Source organism: Eurosta solidaginis, chromosome 3 (genome assembly GCF_040869045.1).
Source record: "Eurosta solidaginis isolate ZX-2024a chromosome 3, ASM4086904v1, whole genome shotgun sequence".
Classification (NCBI taxonomy): Eukaryota; Metazoa; Arthropoda; class Insecta; order Diptera; family Tephritidae; genus Eurosta; species Eurosta solidaginis.
In genome coordinates this window covers 41,767,801-41,788,361 of record NC_090321.1, presented here as the reverse complement: position 1 = coordinate 41,788,361, position 20,561 = coordinate 41,767,801, and the positions used below count along the sequence as shown (strand labels likewise).

Below are 20,561 nucleotides of genomic sequence, written 5' to 3'. Positions count from 1 at the left end.
TGCAGGATATTGATAGCGAGTGTAGGGAATTAAAGTTTTTAGAATTTAAGACATATTTTGAAGACATTTCAAAGGTTCTTCCAGAAGTTTTTTGGAAAACTATTTCTACTCTCAAAAGAGCTGGCTCTACATACGCTTTTTCTAATTTATGTGCATTCGGTGCAGATCTAATGTGCTTGCTTGCCACACTCTTCAGCGAATGTAGAACGATTTTTTCCTAAAATAAATTTAAACAAAAAAAAAATCCGAAACCATCTGAAAACTTATACATTAAAAGTAATATTGCTAGCCCAAGATTATTTAAAATTGAATAACTTTTCCTGTCATAATATTGAACCGCAAATAAATATGCTAAAAAAAATGAACGCGACAATGTATAACTAAGAAACTAAAATGGTATAGGAGTTTATGCGAGGTTCGATTCGAGCTAGAAGAAAACAAAAGAAAAATAAAATAGAAATAAGAAAACAAGTACCTTTTGTATGTAATAAAAAATTTATCTTTTAAGACGTTTTTGTTCTTTACAACAAAAAATAACAATCAAAGACAATTTTCAGAAAAGCGCTTTTAAAGTTAATATTGTTGAATGAAATGCGGCGATCTCATTTTTGTTTACGGCGAAAAAAATCGTACGTCCCATTGGTAATAACCCAAGTTCGTCCTAACTCAACTTTGGTTGTTATTGGTTGCTGCCATAGATATGACGATTTTTGACGGTTTTTTGGGCGGCGTCTGACGAATTGGAAAAAAAAATATATGGCAACGCTGAGTACAAAGCAAGCAGCGAATCAGTGCTCGCTTGTTCTATGCTGGAAACTTTCTATTACTTCTCTCCTTTAACACATACTACTACAAAAATGTTGCAGTTATATTCGAAGCTCTACTGGCGAGAGCGTGAAATGAACAATGTTATTTGCTAAGAGAGTTAGAAGACTCGTTATATCTTTTTGTGGGATTTGATAATGTGATGTCACTCTAAGAGAGCGAATGCTCAATGCGGTTAAGTTAGGTTAGGTTGGATGGCAGCTGTCCAGTTAAAGGTCAGCTAACTTCTACATTTCTAGTATGCTCCGTCGTGTTACCACATACGCAAACGGTAAACCTGGCTTCCAGTTATTCAGTGAATCACTACTTAGCAACCATAAATCTACAAATAAGGCACCCACCAATCTTGGAAATTTCCTCTGAATAGTCGAAGACGTTTCGAACGCAATAGTTTCCTCCTGTCCTCACAAACGCTCGACAGGTGAGCTTAAAGTGGCTAGATTATTCCACTTTAGCGGCCTGCACTATAATTAGTGCACCGCATTACCGCTCATTGAGAAGTTCCCTTTTAACGAATCAATAACGTCGGATAGAGGACACATCGAATTGTAGACTATAATAGCTTCACTGAGCGCTTGGTGTCAACATAGGGCCAAAGAGATCTCGACACGCGGTAAGATATGGTGTCAGCCAAGCAAACGCTAGATCGAGGCCCACCTGTACATTAGCAGAAAGAAACTGGCCAGCAGAACACCATAGTATCCACTGGCAGACACGTTCAGCATGGATTCATCCGTGAACAGGTTCACCAGATTTCCGTCCCATATAATGCCCCTCCACATTCCTCCCTTAACCGAACGGTTACAATAATATAGTAACAATAACGGAAATGCATTAAGCTTAATCTGTATTCCAGCATTCTTGAATGACTTTGGGAATGACGAGTACGGAAACTTCTCGCATAAGACCTCCAATCTTGATAATCAAGAGGTGGAGTGCAGGGCAAAGAGTGTTTTGCTGGTAACCTTCATAGTATCGCATGTGTTAAAATCGTCTTTCATAAAACTATAAAATTATCGTATGAAGCGAAAATTAATGCATCACGTCCCGAAAATCGAATTTTCACGTAATACGATTAATTTCGAAGAGGAGTAAAACAAACTTCGGAAACTGATTGTTAAACATAAGCTGTGATTCCAGGGTCAGTGTCCATAACCGCAAAAACTTTGCCACCAAATGCACCAATTCGAACTAGACTAATCAAAATTAATTTCTAGTTCTATTTAGCTATAAAACTTGTTCTGTTTTGGTTTAGACCTACTGCCTTTTGATAAACCAAATTTTTCAATAATAGATGTCACTGTTGCGCCAGTACGTGTTACTGGAACGTACCAGATCTATATCAGCCAAAGGGTCATCAACAAAGGCAACACTCTCCAAAACCTTCGAAGAGTGTCCTTATCGCTACAACAACAAATAACAGTTAATTTAAGTTGTGTGATCAACACCCCTTTAGTCGCAAGTGCATTCAGACACGGCGTTTAACATAATCATCCCGTGATGCGTGAAACGAGAAAAGGGAGTGTGATCTGTTAATGACAACTCACGTAACCGAGTATGTAGAGTAGACTGGGTCGATTTATTAACCGATATCGCGCCAACGATTTTTCGATAGGATTTGGGCTCAGGAAAAAAAGTTCCACTGCGCATACCCATAAAAAATATTTTTTTTTTTTTTCATGAAAAAAACCTTAAAAACAAAGTCGAAAAAAGTAAAAAAATTTAATTTCGCAGGCTCGAAAATAATTTTTTTGGGCATGCGTAGTGGAACTTTTTTTTCCTGATCCCAAATCCTATCGAAAAATCGATGGCGCGATTTCGGTTAACTTTTGTCTATACAAAAGGACCCGGGTTAATGTAGAGTAATAGCTGCGACTCGGTTTCTGGATTTTTTTATATGCCAGATTCTTCTCGTAAGAATTGGCATGCAAAACAGATGGGATGACGTATGCTGTGCTCTTTAAACGGAAGTAGAGTTGCCATTTATTTTAAAGTCAATGTGCTTGCAGTTATGCGACACACTATATATGTAGAAGTGCATATACTTTTTAAAAAAACTACGAAAATTCGAAAAAAATTCCAGTTTTAAGATTTCAAAGCATGTAGTTTTATAGCCCGTTTCAATTTATAACAATAGGGGCCGGGCCGTCCATCATTTCTAGTTAAGTTAGAAATTAACTAGAGAATAGCAATCCTTTATTTGACATTTTCGTTTACACCGACACTGGTGACCCATTTAAATCAATAATTGCGAATTTTCTTTTAGAACAAATCGCGAAAATATATTGCGATTGCACGAGAGCCAACAAAACAGCTGACTTTTGTTTACACTATTACACCACACTTAATTAGCAGTTGATGCTTCATTTAGCATGAAAAATACGAGAATTTCGATAAGTTATGGATAAGGGACTAACTGAAAATTGTGAAAATGAACCTGAGGAATGATCGAAGAACCGCACAGAGAGGCCAACAAATTTAAAAAATTTTCACAACACAAAATTAAAAAGTAATTTAGTAAAAATGTCTGAAACAGTTATCTGTTTCTTTTAATATGCATTTAAAATATGCTATCTGTATAATTTCCGTTACGTATTTAGATCCCAAATCGAACATACGAACATACATAAGGGTATCACCTTACTTATTTTCCCATATGAAAAAAACATATAAAAATACTGTCGTATATAAAAATTCCAAATAGGGTCATAAATTTAATGGCATTCGAAAAGGCAAAATTTTGAAAGTCAACATTTCATTTAAATGCATGTATGTATGTAAATAACAGTGAAAAATAAATCGTGACACACCTTGCAATGCAAAAAAGATAAACGTAGTGACAGTAAGGAAGTACAGCAGAAAAAACGTGTTGAGATAAACAAATTTCACGAAAAAAGCTAAATTGTTTGTGATAAGCGGGAAGACCAAATTAAAATTTTAATGGGCAAATATTATTTAAAAGAAGTTTTTTTTTTTTGTTTTAATTTGTTCATTAAACTTACGAAGTAAGCATTTTCAATAAATTTTTTTTTTTAATTTTATTTAACTAAGAATCACGAATTCATGTTTTGAACAAAGCATTCATAATTTTCTTACGCCCAAAAACCAAACAGAAGCATATAATGCAAATAAAGGCAATCAAGTTGTTAGTCAAACATAAACCAGGCATGCTTAACCAACGAAACGATATCATTTCGTTACGATAATCAACGTTAATAAACGAAACGAAGTCATTTCGTTTCGTTTATTAACGTTAAGATCGTCAAATTAACGAAATGATTTCGTTTCGTTTTCTGCCATATCAACACGAAATCAAATCGTTTATGTTGATTATTAATTTCAAACTATGCTGGCAAAGCTGATTGATGGCGGAGTCATTAAAGGTGAAAGCATTAGCCAAGCTGATTGCAACTTTTCTCATGAATTTTGACAGTACAAACATTTCTCAGAGTATTTTTGACATTACCACCAACGAATTACACAAACAAATTACATAGAGTTTGTGTGTGTATGTGCGCTCGTTGTTGCCACCTTACGGCTTCACCATGGCTATAGCATTGCCAGCACGATTCAAACATAAAGTATCACGTTTTTGTTAACGTTTTTAACGTTAACGAAAGCTTTTCGTTTCGGTTAAAAACGAGATACAATTTATCTTGATAATTTCTTTATCGATAATATTTCGAAGTGTTTCAACGGAAACGGTGGAAATTTTTTGATAAACAATTAGCTTAACGTTAAGGTGCATCCCTGACATAAACATATGTATGTAAAATTTGAAATGTGCAAAAAAAAAAAGAAATTGCAAACAAAATCTCCAAAAAAAAAAAAAAAGCTAAGTAAAAAGAGTCACCAAAGGGCAGAGTTTGTGCATGTCGAGTTGTCAGCCGGTACAATTTCGCGGAATTTACATATTATGCATGACAATTCAAGAGTATGGAAGCGAGAGAGAAGTGGGGAGGGGCTGTTGCAGTTCCACGAAAGCGGCAAATATTTAAAGGCGCATAGCAATGCAATGAGAACAGAAAGCAAATTTGGACAAAAAATAAATAAAATAAATATTTACAATCGCGCATATGTTAGATAGGAGCATGTATGTAATGATGTATGCTTAAAAAAAAAACCAAATTTAAAAAGAAAAGGCGGTAAGAGAAAAAAATTTAGTCACTTTCACGCTGACTGCAGTCAAAATAAAAGCGACATATTAATGCATTGAAAAAAATTTGGAAAAAAAGTCCAAAAGAATTTGTAAATTTTTTCGGGGCAAACTGACAGGCAGATAAATCAAATTGTCCCTGAATAAAATATGCGCAGCTTCCAAATAAAATTGAAAAAATTATAAAAATAGAATGCACTCAACTGGAGTCAAAGAACCGGTCAATCACAAGTTATTGTGAAATGCTTTTTGAGTTTTTGGTTTGATTTTATTGAGCTTTTTTTCCTAAATTTTATTTTATAAAAAGTTTTGATACATTTTTGTTTATTGCAAACATTGGTTAAAATTCGTTCTTGTGCTACTTAGAACAAGAATTCTAACCTTACAATATCTTTGTTATTAAATTTTGCAAAAGTTCTGAGGTAAAATTAAACAAGAAAAATTCAGTTTTATTTTTCACCAATCATTTTATTATCTACAAAATTTATTTTCAAAATCGTGTTTTTGAGAAATTTTTACTAAATATTTTTTTTATTTATTTGAAAAATTTGTTGTAATATATATATTTCAAAAAGTTTTCGGCAGACGGAACAAAACTGCAAAAGTAAAACTTTGTTTATTTGCAATAGGATAAAATCTTTATTTTTCCGAAGCTTAAATAAAATTTAAAAAAAGTTTGCAATTTTTGGTATTTTTTAAATTTTTCTGTAACAAAAAAAATATATTATTAGATAAAATTAAAGAAAAAATCTGATTCACATTTTTGCCAATTTTTTATTTTCACTATAACAAAAATATGTTGTTAAGTTTTGTTGAAATTTTACACAAAAAAATATCTTAAAACTTTTTTGCCAACGAAGATAATATTTTTGATGCATCATTAAAAAAAAATTGATTTTAATGAGCATTTTTGCACAACTAAAAACATTTTTGGAATAAAATTTAAATAAAAACAGCTTTTTCGGATAATTTTTTTAATAAAAAAAATTTTATAAAATTTCTAAAATATATTTAAAAAGTTTTTGGCAGTTCATAACAAATAACGCTTTTTTTTAGTTATAATAAGAGCAAGTTTAAATTTTAGCGAAGCTAAACAATTATTTGTGATAATATTTCACAAAAAAAAAAAAATAATTTCTGGTGAACGTTATTGCGAAATTTTTATCTTTAGTATAAACTGAAAGAAAAAAAATATTTTAAAAAGATTGTTGAAATTTTCTGAAAAAAACAAACTTTGAAACTTCTTTGCTAACGAAGACAATATTTTTTGTTGTAAGAACTTTCAAAAAATCGTTTTTTAATGAGCTTTTTGCAAAGTTTTCCTTAAACTTCAATTATTTTAATATATATAAATTTTTGACAAAAATAAATAAAAAAAATTATCAATGAATATTTTTGCACTTTTTTAAGCTAGACTAAATATTTACAAAAATTGTGTTGAAATTTTATAAAAATATATTTTAAAACTTCTTTGTAAACGAGGACAATATTTACGTTGTAAAAAGCCTAGCTACTTTTTTCTAATGAATTCTTTTGCAAAATTAAAATAATTTTTGTGTAAAATTTTCAAAAATATATTCTTGAAATTTTTCGCAGTCTAAACAGCAAAAACAATACTTCTTTTTACTTATTATGAAATAAAATTGAAATTTTTAAAAAGCTACAAAATGTTTTATGATAAAATTTTCAATACAAAGAATTTTATGTGGTTTGCAAATTTTACTTTTAAGTATAAGCTCAAGGGAAAAAGTAATTTTAAAACCTCTATTGAAATTAAAAAAAAATGTTTAGAATTTTAGAAAAAAATTTTTTTGGATGAGTTTCTTTCTTTTTGAAAAAAAAGAAAAATTTAAACTTTGCCAACGGAGACAATTTTTTCATTGTAAATATTCTCATAAAAGAGTGTTTAAAGAGTTTTTGTGTGGTAAAATTAAAAAAAATGTTTGAAAAAAATTTTGACAAATTTGTTTTAGAAACTTTGTTAAAATTTTCAAAAATATATTTAAAATTTTTTCCAGTACCAACAAGTATGCAAAAGTAAAACTTTTTTTTTTAATTATTATGAGATAAAATTCAACTTTTCATCGGAAAATGAAAAAATAATTTCCAATGAATATTTTTGCGATTTTTTTTTTTCTTTTTAGCATAAACTTAAAAAAATGCCTTTAAATTTTTTTGGAAATTTCCTAAAATAAAAATATTATAAAACTGCTTTGCGAGGGCCAACATATTTTTCTTGTAAAAATTTCAAAAAAAAAATGTTTTCAATAATTTTTTTTTTTTTAATATAATGTTTGTGTAGAGCAGTAATGTTATTGTTGCCGTCCAACATTTTTTCTAAGTTGATGAGTACATATTCTTTTGTATACTTGGTTCTTTTTTTTTTAATTTTTTAACCAATTTTGCTCAAATGACAAATGGTTTAGGCAATTTCCTTTCTACGTTTGTGTATACTCAGCGTTTATATGCAAAATTTAACAAAAAAAAATCACCTTAAATTAATGGTCATACCAAAAAAAAAAAAAAAACAAAAAACAAATATAAAAGCGAGTAATAAAGTCAAATGTGACGCATTGAGTTGACATTAAATGATTAATGCGTGACAGTGATGGCGTAAAAAACGAAACCAAAAGAAGAAGTGATATGTAAGCTTAAAGAAAATAAAACCAACAACAAAAGATAAATACCACACAGCTTTATTAGATCCCATAAAAAACTATGAAAAGCGTATAGCTAAAAAAATTTTACAAATTTTCAAAAGAATAAATGGCAATATAATTACACCGAAAAGGATATTTGTGACAACAACAAAAATAGAAATATCAAGCTAAATTTAAAAAAAACTCTACATGAAGATATTTGCAATTCAACAGCGTATTTCTTAAATGTCCCGGCCGTTCCCAATGTGCTGACCATCGCCACAGTGGCGTCTTCAAACCGGAAACCATTGCAAAGCCTTTGTAAATGCAAGCTCTTTTTTGCTTTTGTTGCTGATTTTTTGCAAACTTTTGATCACCCTTATTGTTTAGCATACAAAGCCATATTTATTTGCATATATTCAAAAAAATATAGTTTGTATGTTTTTTGGTCAGTTTAGCCCCTTACATTTTGTGCTGTGGTCATTCTTAATATCACACGGCTTTTATTTCTTATTGTCCTGAAAACAAATTAGGAAGACGTTGATGGCAAAGAAAACCTTAGATTGACAAGGGTTGAATTTATGTAAAGATAGGCCAACAAAAGACAAATCTACCATTTGGACATCAGTTAATGGTGATTGAAAAAATGATGAAAGATGCTAAGCACGAATAAGACGTCAAACATTTTATATTAGCGTATTTGAGTAGGAATTTCAGAGCCTTTTTCTCATATAAACTTTAAAATGTATCTGTCCGCTAAACACAAATTCTGTTCTCAAAGTGTTTTCTTAAAGGAGACACCAAAGCTTAATTGTTTAAAGAAAAAATTAAACAGCTTCTAGTGAGGCCTAAAATGTACAGATAGTAAGTTTATAATTTCCAAAGGATAGTGGAGAACTGTATCATCGACAGCGTGGTTTCCGGTGGTGGCACTATACAATAGATGCCATAGCAGTAATCAAAGACGCAGTCAAATAAAACTGATAGCCACCAAGCAATACTGATAGTGTAAGTGGTCACGCTTCACATCGAAAAAGCGTTTCGCTTAACTAGGTGGGATGGCCTGCTTGAGGTACTAGAACAGCCTTTCCAGGTAACGCATATTTGCTAGATATTTCGAGGAACTCTATTAGAGACAATGTACAAAACTACTCACGATCAAGCAAAGGCGAATATAGCAGCCGGAGCATCCCAAGATTCGATCCTAAGTCCCGAGGACTGGAAAGTCATTTACGAAAGCCTTCTACACTTGGATATGCCAGAAAGCTGCTATGCATCTTAGCCAGAGAGGCTGTGCCGTAGTCGTAATAGCACGAAGCTGCGACCTGGCGCAGCAGAAACTAAGCTAGGTCAGGCGGAGGATAATTGACGTTCATAGATGATCAAGTTCATAGATGATTTCGAAAAAAAATGTCTTACACTTTAACCGTAAGAGTAGCCATCAAGTCCATGAAGCTCACTTCCGTAACCGAAATAATGCTAAACGCTGTCTCAAGAACGAGAAGTTACATGGGCAGTTAGTGATGATTAAGTTTTAATGGGTAGCCGCTCAAAATAGGAAGGGGCACTTAGCCTCAACGCGTTAAGACGCTTAGAACCGCGGAGGTCATGCTTGTCGTAAGAGCCGACTCAAATCCACAGACCCGACGATTCGTGAGTTTAGGGAAAATCGTTCTACATGCAAGCGAGGTTTGTACTAGAAAGTGCTAGTACTGTAATCGTATCCGGGAAGGAAGTGATATTATCTGCAACACTCCCTAAACTTCAGTGTTTTTGCTGCTACCACAAAGAGACGAGTCCCACACTTTGAAATACTTGCAATGAGGCTTAGGTGCATATTCCGCTCCGTGCATGAGGCATTTGCTCTTTCCGAAAAAAGAAATACAATACAAGAAATCCCTTGCATTCTTTCGTAAAGAGGAATGGCTGGCTAACTGGGATTGTCTAATATTCGCCAGCCATCAACTGACTTATCACGACTTAATTCAAGACGTCTTTGATTATAAAATCGGCGAAAGTGGATGTAATAGACGAACAGCTCAATACGACATTTGTGGGTAGAAAAGGTTGTTAGATATTATATGAGGAATGATACCTCCGTTTTCAAAGGTTTTGGAGTACGTGGCTGAGAGTGGAATGAAACGATAGTTTCTTTGGAGGACGCGCTGCAAATAACAGTTATTTAAACTGTAATTGACTGTCGGAGGCGCTTTCGAAAAAAGCTTCTTCCTCCATTTAGTTATTAATCGGAGATTGACAGAAATTCTGTCGATAAAACACGAGGTGACTGAGTAAACAATTGACTTTGTGTGAAACTATGGCAATACTCTCTGTCCTTTTTACCTTGAAGAGCATTGTGTGGTCGAAAACTTCTGCGCCGTGACTAGCTCTCCTTTTGTTTGCCCTACGCGTTCACTTGCATAAGGGAGCGCTCGATATTTTGAGACACATACTTGATATAAGTAATGACTCAAACGCAAAGTGCGTACTGATTCGCTGCCAACGTACACTGAAATAAAAAGACTGGTAAAATTAACCGAAATACGGGTCAATTCAACCGAAATTTCTGTCAATTTTTATCCATCGCAGCAAGATGTTGAATCAACTGCTCACAAATCGTTGTTTCGTAATTGACCGTTTTCGTAGTCAAATGAACAAAAAAGTTGTTGCGACAGCTTTGTATGACAGTACCTATGTTGCGGCATTTGCCAGGCAGATGAGTTTTCACTGAGATCTTTTCATGGCAGAAATGTACTCGGAGTGCTTGCAGAACAGTGCCGAGGGGCGACCCCGCTTAGGAAAATTGTCTTCTAATTGAAAAACCTTATTTCTAAAATTTTTATGTTGCTTTGCCCGAGGTGTGAACCCAGGGTCTTCGGTGTGGTAGGCGAAGCACGCTACCATCACACCACCGCGGCCGCCATATACATACGTAAATATGTGCATACGTATAGTACACAGCATACATAAGTACAAAGTAGAGAGCGCAGTAAAATTCTCTTTGAAATTTGCTTATGTATTGACTGTTGATCGCTGTTAAAATGACTAGTGAGATCAGTTGTGTTAACAGGAAAATCAGTTTGATTGATTCGGAATCTGTCAATTTTATAGAATTTTTCTAACTTAAGAACGACGATTTCTCTTCTGTTGAAATGACTAAACTAATTTGTTCGTTTGACAAATAACTCGGTCGAATTAACCATAATTCGATCAATTTCACCGAATCTCCGTTAAGTCAAGAACAACAGAACCGATTTGTTGATTTTACTAGCACCATTTCTTTCAGTGTATGAAGATACATTTCGCTAGCTGAGAAATCCCATATGGCTCACGTGAGAATGACTGACCGATGCATATACATATTTCCTTTATTTTCTTTACGTTCACTGAGTCATTTTCATTGTCTGCTGACTTTGGTTTTTTTTTTTTTTTTTGAGAAATCCTTTTTGAAAGGAGTGCCACTTCCAAATGCGACCTCAAAGCTTTATCTACGCAAATAAATATTACTGTGATGGTTTTTTAAAAATTTCTCTCTAACCATTATATTCACTTAATGGCCCAACCACTCCTATTTTCAGTGTTGTGTTTAAACAAAACTAATACCTCATGCGACCAACCCTTTCTTAGCATTATTTTAAGTAATATTCCTTTGTCAGCATACACAGCTCTTTTTGCTTTTTATGTTTTTGTTCGCATTTCCTAAATATAAGAAAATTTATATTTGTTTTTTTTGTTCGCTTATTTTTAGCAATGTCCTTGTTAATTATTTGTATGCTTATTTTTTACACAGCGTTGTAAATATGTTGAGCTTTTAGTTTCTAATTCCTCATTATTCATGTATTTGTGAGTTTTTACGTTTCTATAGTAGTCGCCACCGAGCGGATTAACTTTATTATTAATAGATTGTTTGTCTTCGACTTAAGTGAAAAATAATGAGCTTCAAGGATTTTATGAGACAAATGACTTATGGAAATTAGCACTTGCTGCTATTCAACTTTTTTCTTAATCGCGTAATTCATATTTGATGTCCTAATAAGCTAATTTCGCCTAAAATAAATTTTTTATTTACTTACTCCTTTTTTACTTTTTTTCGTTTAATAGGAACGTACCTGCAAGAAAAAAAATTACATTTAGTTTTAATGAATTAGTCGAATTTGTAAAAGTTTTCATGTAATTCTGATCCTAGTTAGAAAATTCAAGTTTAAGTTCACTGCAAAATTGCCAACTTCATAAATGCAAAAACTATTCAAAATTTCCAAAAGTTCATGAAAGGTGAAACTGGCAGCACTATCCCTAAATTAATAATCATGAGTAATCGATATCTTAAAAATATCGATGATTTACAGCCAGCCATAGCGGCTCTCACGGATAACACAAGCCTAGTGGTGGTGATTGATAAACGCTTCAAATTTTTTCGATATTTTGAAACCAATATCAGGTGGTTAGTCCAAAATAGAAGCTGGTAAAGTCAACTGAATTACGGGTGATTTTAACCGAAATTTCAGTATTTATCCATCGAATATTGTTGTTGAATCAAATTCGCACGTGAGGATTCTGAATTGACCATTTCAACAGTCAAATCAACGAAAAAAATTCACCATTCGTAGGCCATAACACTGTTAACTTAACAATTATTATTGTCACCCAAGAATATCAATTAAGACTGTAAAAATAACAGATTTTCGTTAACTTTAGAATAACAGCAACTTTGATGTAAATGCGAAACATTGACAGTTATTCGTTTTTGCAGTAATTTTGTAGTTGTTGTAGCGATAAGGACACTCGCCAAAGGCCTTGGGGAGTGTTACGATAACACTGTTATCGATGTTGATGGTCCTTTGTCGGATGCAAATCCGGTAACAAGCAAGATTAGGGTATTAGCCCGACCATCTCGGAAACAATTTGGGATTACCACATGAAATCTCTTAGGCCATACCGCCCTCCCACCCCCTATATCCATGAGGAACTTAGGACTGCCAAAGCCTCGGCTGTTTAAGAAACAGGATTCGCAACGGGTAGGTGAGGCTGACAACTGGGTTGGAGAAGCTATATATTGCGCTGGCAATCCCTTGAAAAGGTAGCGCTACACAATCCTTGCATCAATTTGGTATTTTAGTCGCCTTTTAAGGTAGAAATAACTGCAGCGGGTATATTCTACGGCCGCTGGGCGTGTTTTTGATTTTTAGAAGTGATAAAATAAATCAGTTCATTTAACAGAAAAATCAGATAGATTAATTAAGAAACTGTAATTTCTACAGAATATTGTTAACTGTTGGACTTACTAAACAAATTTGTTCTCTTAACAAAAAAACTCGGTTAACAATAAGTAACCATAATACGTTCAATTTCACCGAATGGCTCTTAATTCAAGAAAAACAAATTTGGTTTGTTGATTTTACGCAAATATTGTTGGCCGGTGTGCCTCCCGGCTGGTGGACAAAGTAGCATTTATTTTGACCAACAAAGCTGTTGAAGTAATTTACACAGCAGTTTTATACTTCGTTGAGAACAGACAGCACAAACTTAGGCCAAAAGTTGTTAGCTAGAGTTCGCCACACGATCTTCTAGTCTAGCAGATGTCAGTGCTATTGACTTCTAGGATGGAACTACGCTACCGAATGTCGGTTTCACCAGACAACACAAACTTAGTTCAAATGCTATTAGCTAGATTTCGCCACACGTATGGAAAGTGGATGATGTTTTCTTTGCAATCTTCATTGATAGGAGTTCTCTCCGAGTGCTATCAAAAAGTTTATGGTGCCGCCGTGGACGTAGCAGATATCTGTGCTATTGACTTCTACGTTGATGGCATAGCGCTACGGACTGCCGGATATCCAGAAATATTATCAATACATTGCTGTTCTTATTCTAGGGAAATTGAAGTCCGGGTTAGTTTGAGTCTCGCGAAAAAAGTTGTTCATCAACAGTGGTCGTGCTCGGGCGCCATTTGGCTAGGGCGAAGGCCAGCGATTCAAAGCTAATGTTTTGAAAAAATTGTTTTAAACAGCTTGAGGGAAACAATAGTGGTTAAAGTCATTTTAGGAAGCTCCCGGTTTTGGAAGCAAGTAAATTACTTCGAGACAATCTGAAGCCATGACGGACTGTCTGACGAAGTATCGCCAATGCTTTCAGAAATGTAACTTCTCTTCTTGCAGTTTCTACGAAGTAATAAATCAGAATACCACCAATACTAATTCTTATTCCAAAAAATGCTATTCACTAGAAAAACGCAGTTTGGATAACATTTTTGGGCGAGTCCAATGTCATTATCATTACAAACAAACTGTCGATTTGTTTTGCCATCAGTCAATAAATATTATTATACCTGTATGGACATATTTTTATTTAAAGCTTTTTTTCACATTTTCTACATTCAGCTTCAAACACCAACACTTTCATTAACAGTTAAATGATAAAACTTGTATTAACCGTTAGGTGACAGATAAAGTAACGCAGGTTGTTTTGACAAGCAATCATGAATCTTGTTGCTGAGTGCGAAATTATAATTTTGTCGACAGCGGAGGAGGAGCTTAAAGCTAGACAAAAACGTGATTGAAGTCTAAGTAAAGAAAAAACGAAGCTCGAAATAAAAGAGAGGTGTTGCAACAAAATAAAGATAAAATTAAATAAAAAAGTTCAAATTCAAAAAAAAATATAAATCTAATAAATAGTGCAAAAATATGAAAAAAAAAAACAAAAAATTTGAAACAGCAAAATATTCAATATTTTAGCACTTGAAATCACAAAGTTTCAACCATAAATGGCAAAAAATGAAATTTTATTTTGAAGTATTTAACATGCTTTAACAGGTGGTAATTGAATACAATTGTAAACTGATTTGCTGACTGATTATTTGGCTTGAATTTTGCAATATTTTTTTTTCAACTATATCCTATTTCTCTAGATTTCCTTTCATTTACCTTAAGGCGTAATGTGTCGGTTTAGAAAAGAGATTAAGTAGCATTTACTTGAAAGGCGATATGTCAAAATAAAATCAATTGTTGGTCTTTCAATGCGTTTAACCCAAATTCGAAGGCGTTGTGCTTTCTTAATTGATTTAATGTATACAATGTATTTACGAATATATAAGCGGCTATTGTAAAGAAATTATTGTTGCAGCTTCAGAAATTGGTTTACAAAAAGGAAGTGGGCGCAATTTTGAGATAGTATCTATATCTGCAGAAGTTACTTTGGAAAGCGATTTTGCTAACTTAAATGAGATACTACTTGGTTTGTTAGCAGTATAAATCGTGATAAATCCCCCGAGTTTCAAAGAGCAGCCACCGAGCGGCCTTAGTTACACTGTCAGCTTAGCGAGAAAAGCGCTGAGATGGTTTCATAGTCTTAGGCTTAGGAGAAATTAGCTCGGCTCTATCCAATGGGAAAAACAACACACATATTCATACAAGACAGCAGCGAATATGATATGCAGAGATATGAAAGAAGTAAATAAGCAACAAATCGAGAAGGCTGTTCGGGAAAAGTCTAGATATAGGGAGAAATGGGCGAACGAGGCAATTTTCTGTCAAAAAATGAATTCTGGAGTGGCAAAAACCTATGTCGTCCAGGGAAGGTTTATACTAAGTCTGCCTGCATTGCAACATAAAAGCGGAAGTAGACAGATCACAGGTTAACCAGCACACTATGTGCTTCATTAAGTCACACTTTCCATAAACAGCCGCATTTTAAGCACACAAGAAATAAAATATATTTCTAGATGGAGCCTCAATAACAGTCGCGGGATAGGTGTTGACAAGTGCTATCTCCATAACCAAAAGTAGGCCCTGATTGTAACCCTCCAAGACGACCCGTTTTTCTAGCTTGATGGTGAAACCGAAGTAAGCCTTTTAACGGGTTTGCCTTTGGGGTATAAAAAATACTTGGCTGAGCTTATCAAAGGCGACTTCGCTTAGAACATTTTTTTCTAAATATTTGAAGTTGCTTTGCCCGGGACTTGACCCCAGAACTTGCAGTGGGGTATACATATGTGTACTGAAAAAACCTTATTTTTGAAGTGATGCCGAATCCTAAACGGGCAGCGGGTATGAAATTTAACTTAAAATGTGTTAATAAAAAATCCAGTAAAGTCCATGCACTCCAACGACCAAATTTAATATGCGCCAAACGTTGGCCACTCCCCAAAATGTTTGGTATGTGTGTTTGTCAGACTTTTTGGGGTTGACAACAGCAATGAAAAAACCTGAAAAATGTTTATTTACTACAGCTTCTACCAATTTGGGGCTATTTAATATCCCATCCGGTTGACCGTCGTCTGTAAGTGGATCGGCTGTAAGCGGCTGAAACAAGAGGTAGAATTTTCAGCGGTCTATATTGCGTTTTTTCTTGAGGATTCTCAAAACAACTTGGTATGCAACTCAGCAACTGTCACTTGTATGCCAAACACTATCCATATTAAAAATTAAGACCATATAATCAAATTGCACAAAAACAAAATTAGCATAACAACAGATATTATCGTCACCCAAAAGAAAACCGCAAAAATTTGTTTAACAAAATATACTTTCATTGAAAGGAACAACCGCATGGTTGCATGTCGAAAGTACTTAAAATAGTGCGAAAAAGAATTTCATTGATATTTTCCGGCGACACTTGCAACAATTTTGGCAAATAATGAAAGTTTAATTTAATGAATATTTTTTTAATTGCATAACAAATGTTAAATATGCAAAACAGCTAAAATACGAAAGCGCCAATTATACAGCGTTCCAGACGCAGCAGTTGTTGCCAATTTAAATGGGCGCAAAGCGTTGGCAATTAAATTTCAAATTATTTGCTATAGATATTTATATGGAATTAGCGATTGAGATCGTAACAAAAAGGAAACAAATGTACGAACAACTAAACCGTATGCTCATTTGCCGAAAAAAAGGAGTGTAGATATGTTATTAGGGTGAGCCGATAATTGGCAGCTGGTTCAGCATAAATAAAAAAAATATAAAAAAATACTAAAACTTTTTTCACGCACACCACACAAATGTATCTAAAACATTTGTGCCACTGAAAAAAACCCGAGCAGGCGGCTTGAAACCTTTCAATTTCACAGTCAACTTTAAATACTATTTAAGACAAACATTTTAGAAGCTGCATTTTAAGCTACACTTTTTTCTCATGCATTGCGTTATAGAGCAAAAACAGCTGCCGCCATTAGCTGTAGCAGTTGGTTGTTTGCTGTCAACCGCTGCTGGTTTGAAAGCCAATTGAAATCTAATTTAGCGCAAAATTCGATAAGCTAAAAAAAATTGGTTTAAACAAAATAAATGTGTAGCAGCAGCCGTCGTTGCTGTCAGCGTAAAAGGATTGAAATAAATTTCTATATTTTACGAGTGCAACAAATGCCGAAATACCGCCAAAAGGCAGCAGGCGTTCAAGTTGTTAGCAGGCTAGCTTAGCTTAGCAAGTCAAGCTACACGAGTTCATGAATTTGCCAAAAACCCAAAAATATAATAATAACAAAAATAAATAAATAAGCAAACAAAATGCTACAGTAGCAGGTGGCTTAAACGTAGATAGCATCATAAATGTCCGTAGAATATCTACATATATATGCGTTTGATATAATAAATTGGTAAAAAAAAAACTTTGTTAAAACAAAACTACAATTTGTATAGAAATATTTGTATGCATGTATTGGTACCAGCACAAAATTCATTCCAAAAAAATGTAACCAACATAGCGCTTCCTTTCCTTTATTTGGTAGTTAGCGCGTAGAATTAAATGAGTTCAAGATTAGATTAACAAGCGTCAGACAGGCAGTTAGCCGGGCGTAATTTTCCATCAAAAAAAATAATACAAAAAAGTAACAACAATTACGCTTTTAATGCCACTTACAATTTTGGCAAATTTATATAGTGAAATTCGACTTTTTTTATTTAATAATTTGGGAAAAATTTAAACAACGTGACATCAGGACGGACAAGGCGACAGCTGTTTCGATTATGGTTTGTAAATCTCTTCAAAGCCTTTGTTATGGTTATCGCATTTACAACGGAAGCAGTAAGGAAGGCGGTCGGCATGATGTGGTGGTGCACAGTGGCTAGTCATTGTCGGCTGGGGCGGGTCCTTGCCAACCTTACTGTTCCTGCGCCATAAGCAGAAAAATGTTCCTATCATGCCTATCAAAACGAGCAGCTGTCAAATTCAAAAAAAAACCGACAGAAGCGCAGAGACCGACTCAAAACGCTTAAAAATTCAAAATCACACAACATCCGGCCGAACCGGATGTCACGGACAGACCGTTGACATTCAAAAATTTAAATTCAAATTCAAAAAAAAACTGACGCAAAAAATACTACTGAACCGGACATGGCCGGTTACTAACGCTGAAAATCAAATTCAAAAAAAAACCGCTGAAAAACCAAACAATAACAAAAAAGCTGAAAAAATTAAAAATAAAAAAGAAAAGGGCCGAATATACATAGGGGGCGCCGCGGGTGGTGTTGCGACGCCCGGTGCTTAGTCCCACCCTCAAAATCCATGGCCACCGACGCACCTAAAATTTCGGTGGCCCCTTACCTGTATACCTTAGGTGCCCTCTAAAAGAAAGGAGACCTCAGCATTCCCATTTACAATTTAGATTTATTGACAGTTCATACTAATTAATAACTTATGCATTAAATTTTTAGGATTCTATCGAGAATTTCTAAGTTTCACATGTGATGCTAGAGTTTACGTTTATTCCGAATTACATTTACATCGCATACAATTATTCGGATTCAACTCCTTATATGTCTTACAGCCTAGTGGTTTCGTATATAGTGTAGAAAATATTTTGAATGTACTAAATATCTTTTGGTTTTTAATTACTAGTGCAATTACATTAAATTCATTTTTATGTATTTCATTTAATTTGGGGAATTCTTCCTCTTCTTCCTTTTTTTTTGTGCAAGGGTTCATTCGCGACGTTATTTGAAAATACAAAAAAAAACGTCTGAAACGAGTTTATTGTTCCGGGTTCAAAAGGACATCGCTCCCCAACCCCTGTTGCATCTAGGTTATAACTCTCGCAGAAAGGCCTATGTCGCTAATGTGTAATGCATTACCCATTTACATGGCTTTCGCAGGTAAGTATAAAAAAAATTTATGGTTCCGAGTGACACATTCAAATATGTAAGGTATTATATATATACTAGTGACACTATTCTGTAACTCGACTGGAATAAAATTATTTGCAGAACTCAAACTTTCATAATTTTGGTTTTCTATTTCTTGACTGTATTGACCTTTCACAGCTTTACAGAACAATGGTTCTTATTCGCAAGATTACAGAACGGGTTTTACATTGCACTTATCCGACGGGTCAACAGAGTTAAGAGCACCAAAGTGTCCGAATTCATATACCGTACGTTCGAATCGAGTTACAGAAAGGGGTCTTTAGGTTCATTAAGCGTGCTTGGAATGAATTACAAAAATTTGAAACGATAATCTGTAAGTGACGAATTTTATCACTTCATATAGATACATAATACAATTTCACCGAGTTGGAACGGACTCACCCAGTTTCAAACGTTGTTGTTGTAGCCGGTGTTGGTACTGTTGGTCATTGCCGGTAAGTTGTCACAGCTGGGTGGTAGTAGCAGGCCTATATGCGGCGGCCCTGCTATTGTTGTTACTAAAATCGGTGGTGGTTACGCTCGTTGTTGGCGCAATTGATTTGGTAGCGCGCGGTATTGCACGCAATAATGGTGGCAGCCCTTAGGCCTGACGAGGCTGTTGGCTCCGCGAACGTCCAGATGTGAGGAAGGTGGATTTTGAGGTGCTATCAATTGTTGATGTTGCTGTTCGAAAGACTGCACACGCTGTTATTGTCGATATGTCACTCTAGGAGTGGTACGTCTGGCGTCTTGGCATATGACGGTGCCGGGGTCACTGGATATGGTTGGTGCTATTGTAGTTGGTGTGGATGGAAATGACACCGCTAAGCCAACACCACTATTGCTAAGTTGAGGAACCGTGTATATTACGTGGCAATCGTTGGGAATATTCCAACATTCCCGTGCTCCTCGCATACGCGGAGAAGGCAACGCCGATGCCTTCCAATTACTATTTATTAGTATTCACGATGTTTGGGAATTTAGCACGTCCTGAGAGTAGGTTAAAACAATTTCAACGTGGCCACCGGCTAGCTTAATTCGTTTTTAATTGAATTCACTCATTTCGGAGACAATTTTCGGGTTAGAATGTTAAAATGTAAACTTCCCGTATGTAGCTCCTTAGCCTTTCAAAATTTGGCTATGTATATAAGCACGGCTTTGAGGAATTCAGAAAATACGATGAACATATGTAGAGGAGTGTTTTACGATTGCTATAAACCGCCCAAACTTTGATGGTGAACTATCTGTATTTGAGAACGCGCTCGTCAGTTCCACCAACTATATGTGGATGCACTTAAGTATCCTGTAATTTTCACTTGGCCACTTTTTGGTCACGAGGGTTGTGTTCTATACCGCTTCAGACCGCCAGCAAAAAGGAAAAGGAAGTTTTTTTCCTCGGAAACTCGTGGTGGTTTTTTCTTCCTTTTTTTTTTTCTCTTTTCCCGTCTTCTAGTGATGGCCGGTCTGTCTGTTCCCTTCTTTTTCGATTTTTTTCATCGCAACCCTTTCCACATCGCTAGGTGTGTTCCCGTGAACACGCTCCCAAGTGGGTCGTAGCCGTAGACCGTAGCAGCAGACCGTAACAAACCTGCTTCGCTTTGAAGACCTGACGATGAAGCGAACAGGGAACCGGATCATCTGTGGGAAGCCATTGCCAGGGATCTCCGACGACAAGCAACGTGGGGCACGACTCACCCCTGAGATAAGAGTCTCAAAGTCCTACTACGGAGCTAGCCGGGCAACATAGGTCTGTCAAAAAAAAATTAAGTCAAGTTGGGAATAATTTCTGTTTCCTAGTTATAAGGGCTTTGCGGCAGTTAGACATTTGTT

The 20,561-nt window shown here is 34.9% G+C and overlaps 2 protein-coding genes across 14 annotated transcripts in view; both read right to left on the bottom strand.

Moving 5' to 3' along the window:
* LOC137243612 (ecdysone receptor-like) overlaps positions 1 to 20,561 on the bottom strand; it is a 641,164-nt gene that overhangs the window by 128,559 nt on the left and 492,044 nt on the right. The gene's annotated exons all lie outside the window — the stretch shown is intronic.
* The window catches only part of LOC137243614 (ecdysone receptor-like), a 223,266-nt gene that overhangs the window by 30,767 nt on the left and 171,938 nt on the right, over positions 1 to 20,561 (bottom strand). For 2 of the 4 annotated variants that reach the window (XM_067771498.1, XM_067771495.1), the window contains exon 2: positions 11,033 to 11,729. The exons of the other annotated variants lie outside the window; for them this stretch is intronic. In XM_067771498.1, the coding sequence (XP_067627599.1) occupies positions 11,701 to 11,729 (29 nt within the window). In that variant the 3' untranslated portion in view covers positions 11,033 to 11,700. Of the gene's footprint in view, positions 1 to 11,032; positions 11,730 to 20,561 lie in introns of those variants that run through there. 4 annotated transcript variants of the gene reach the window in all.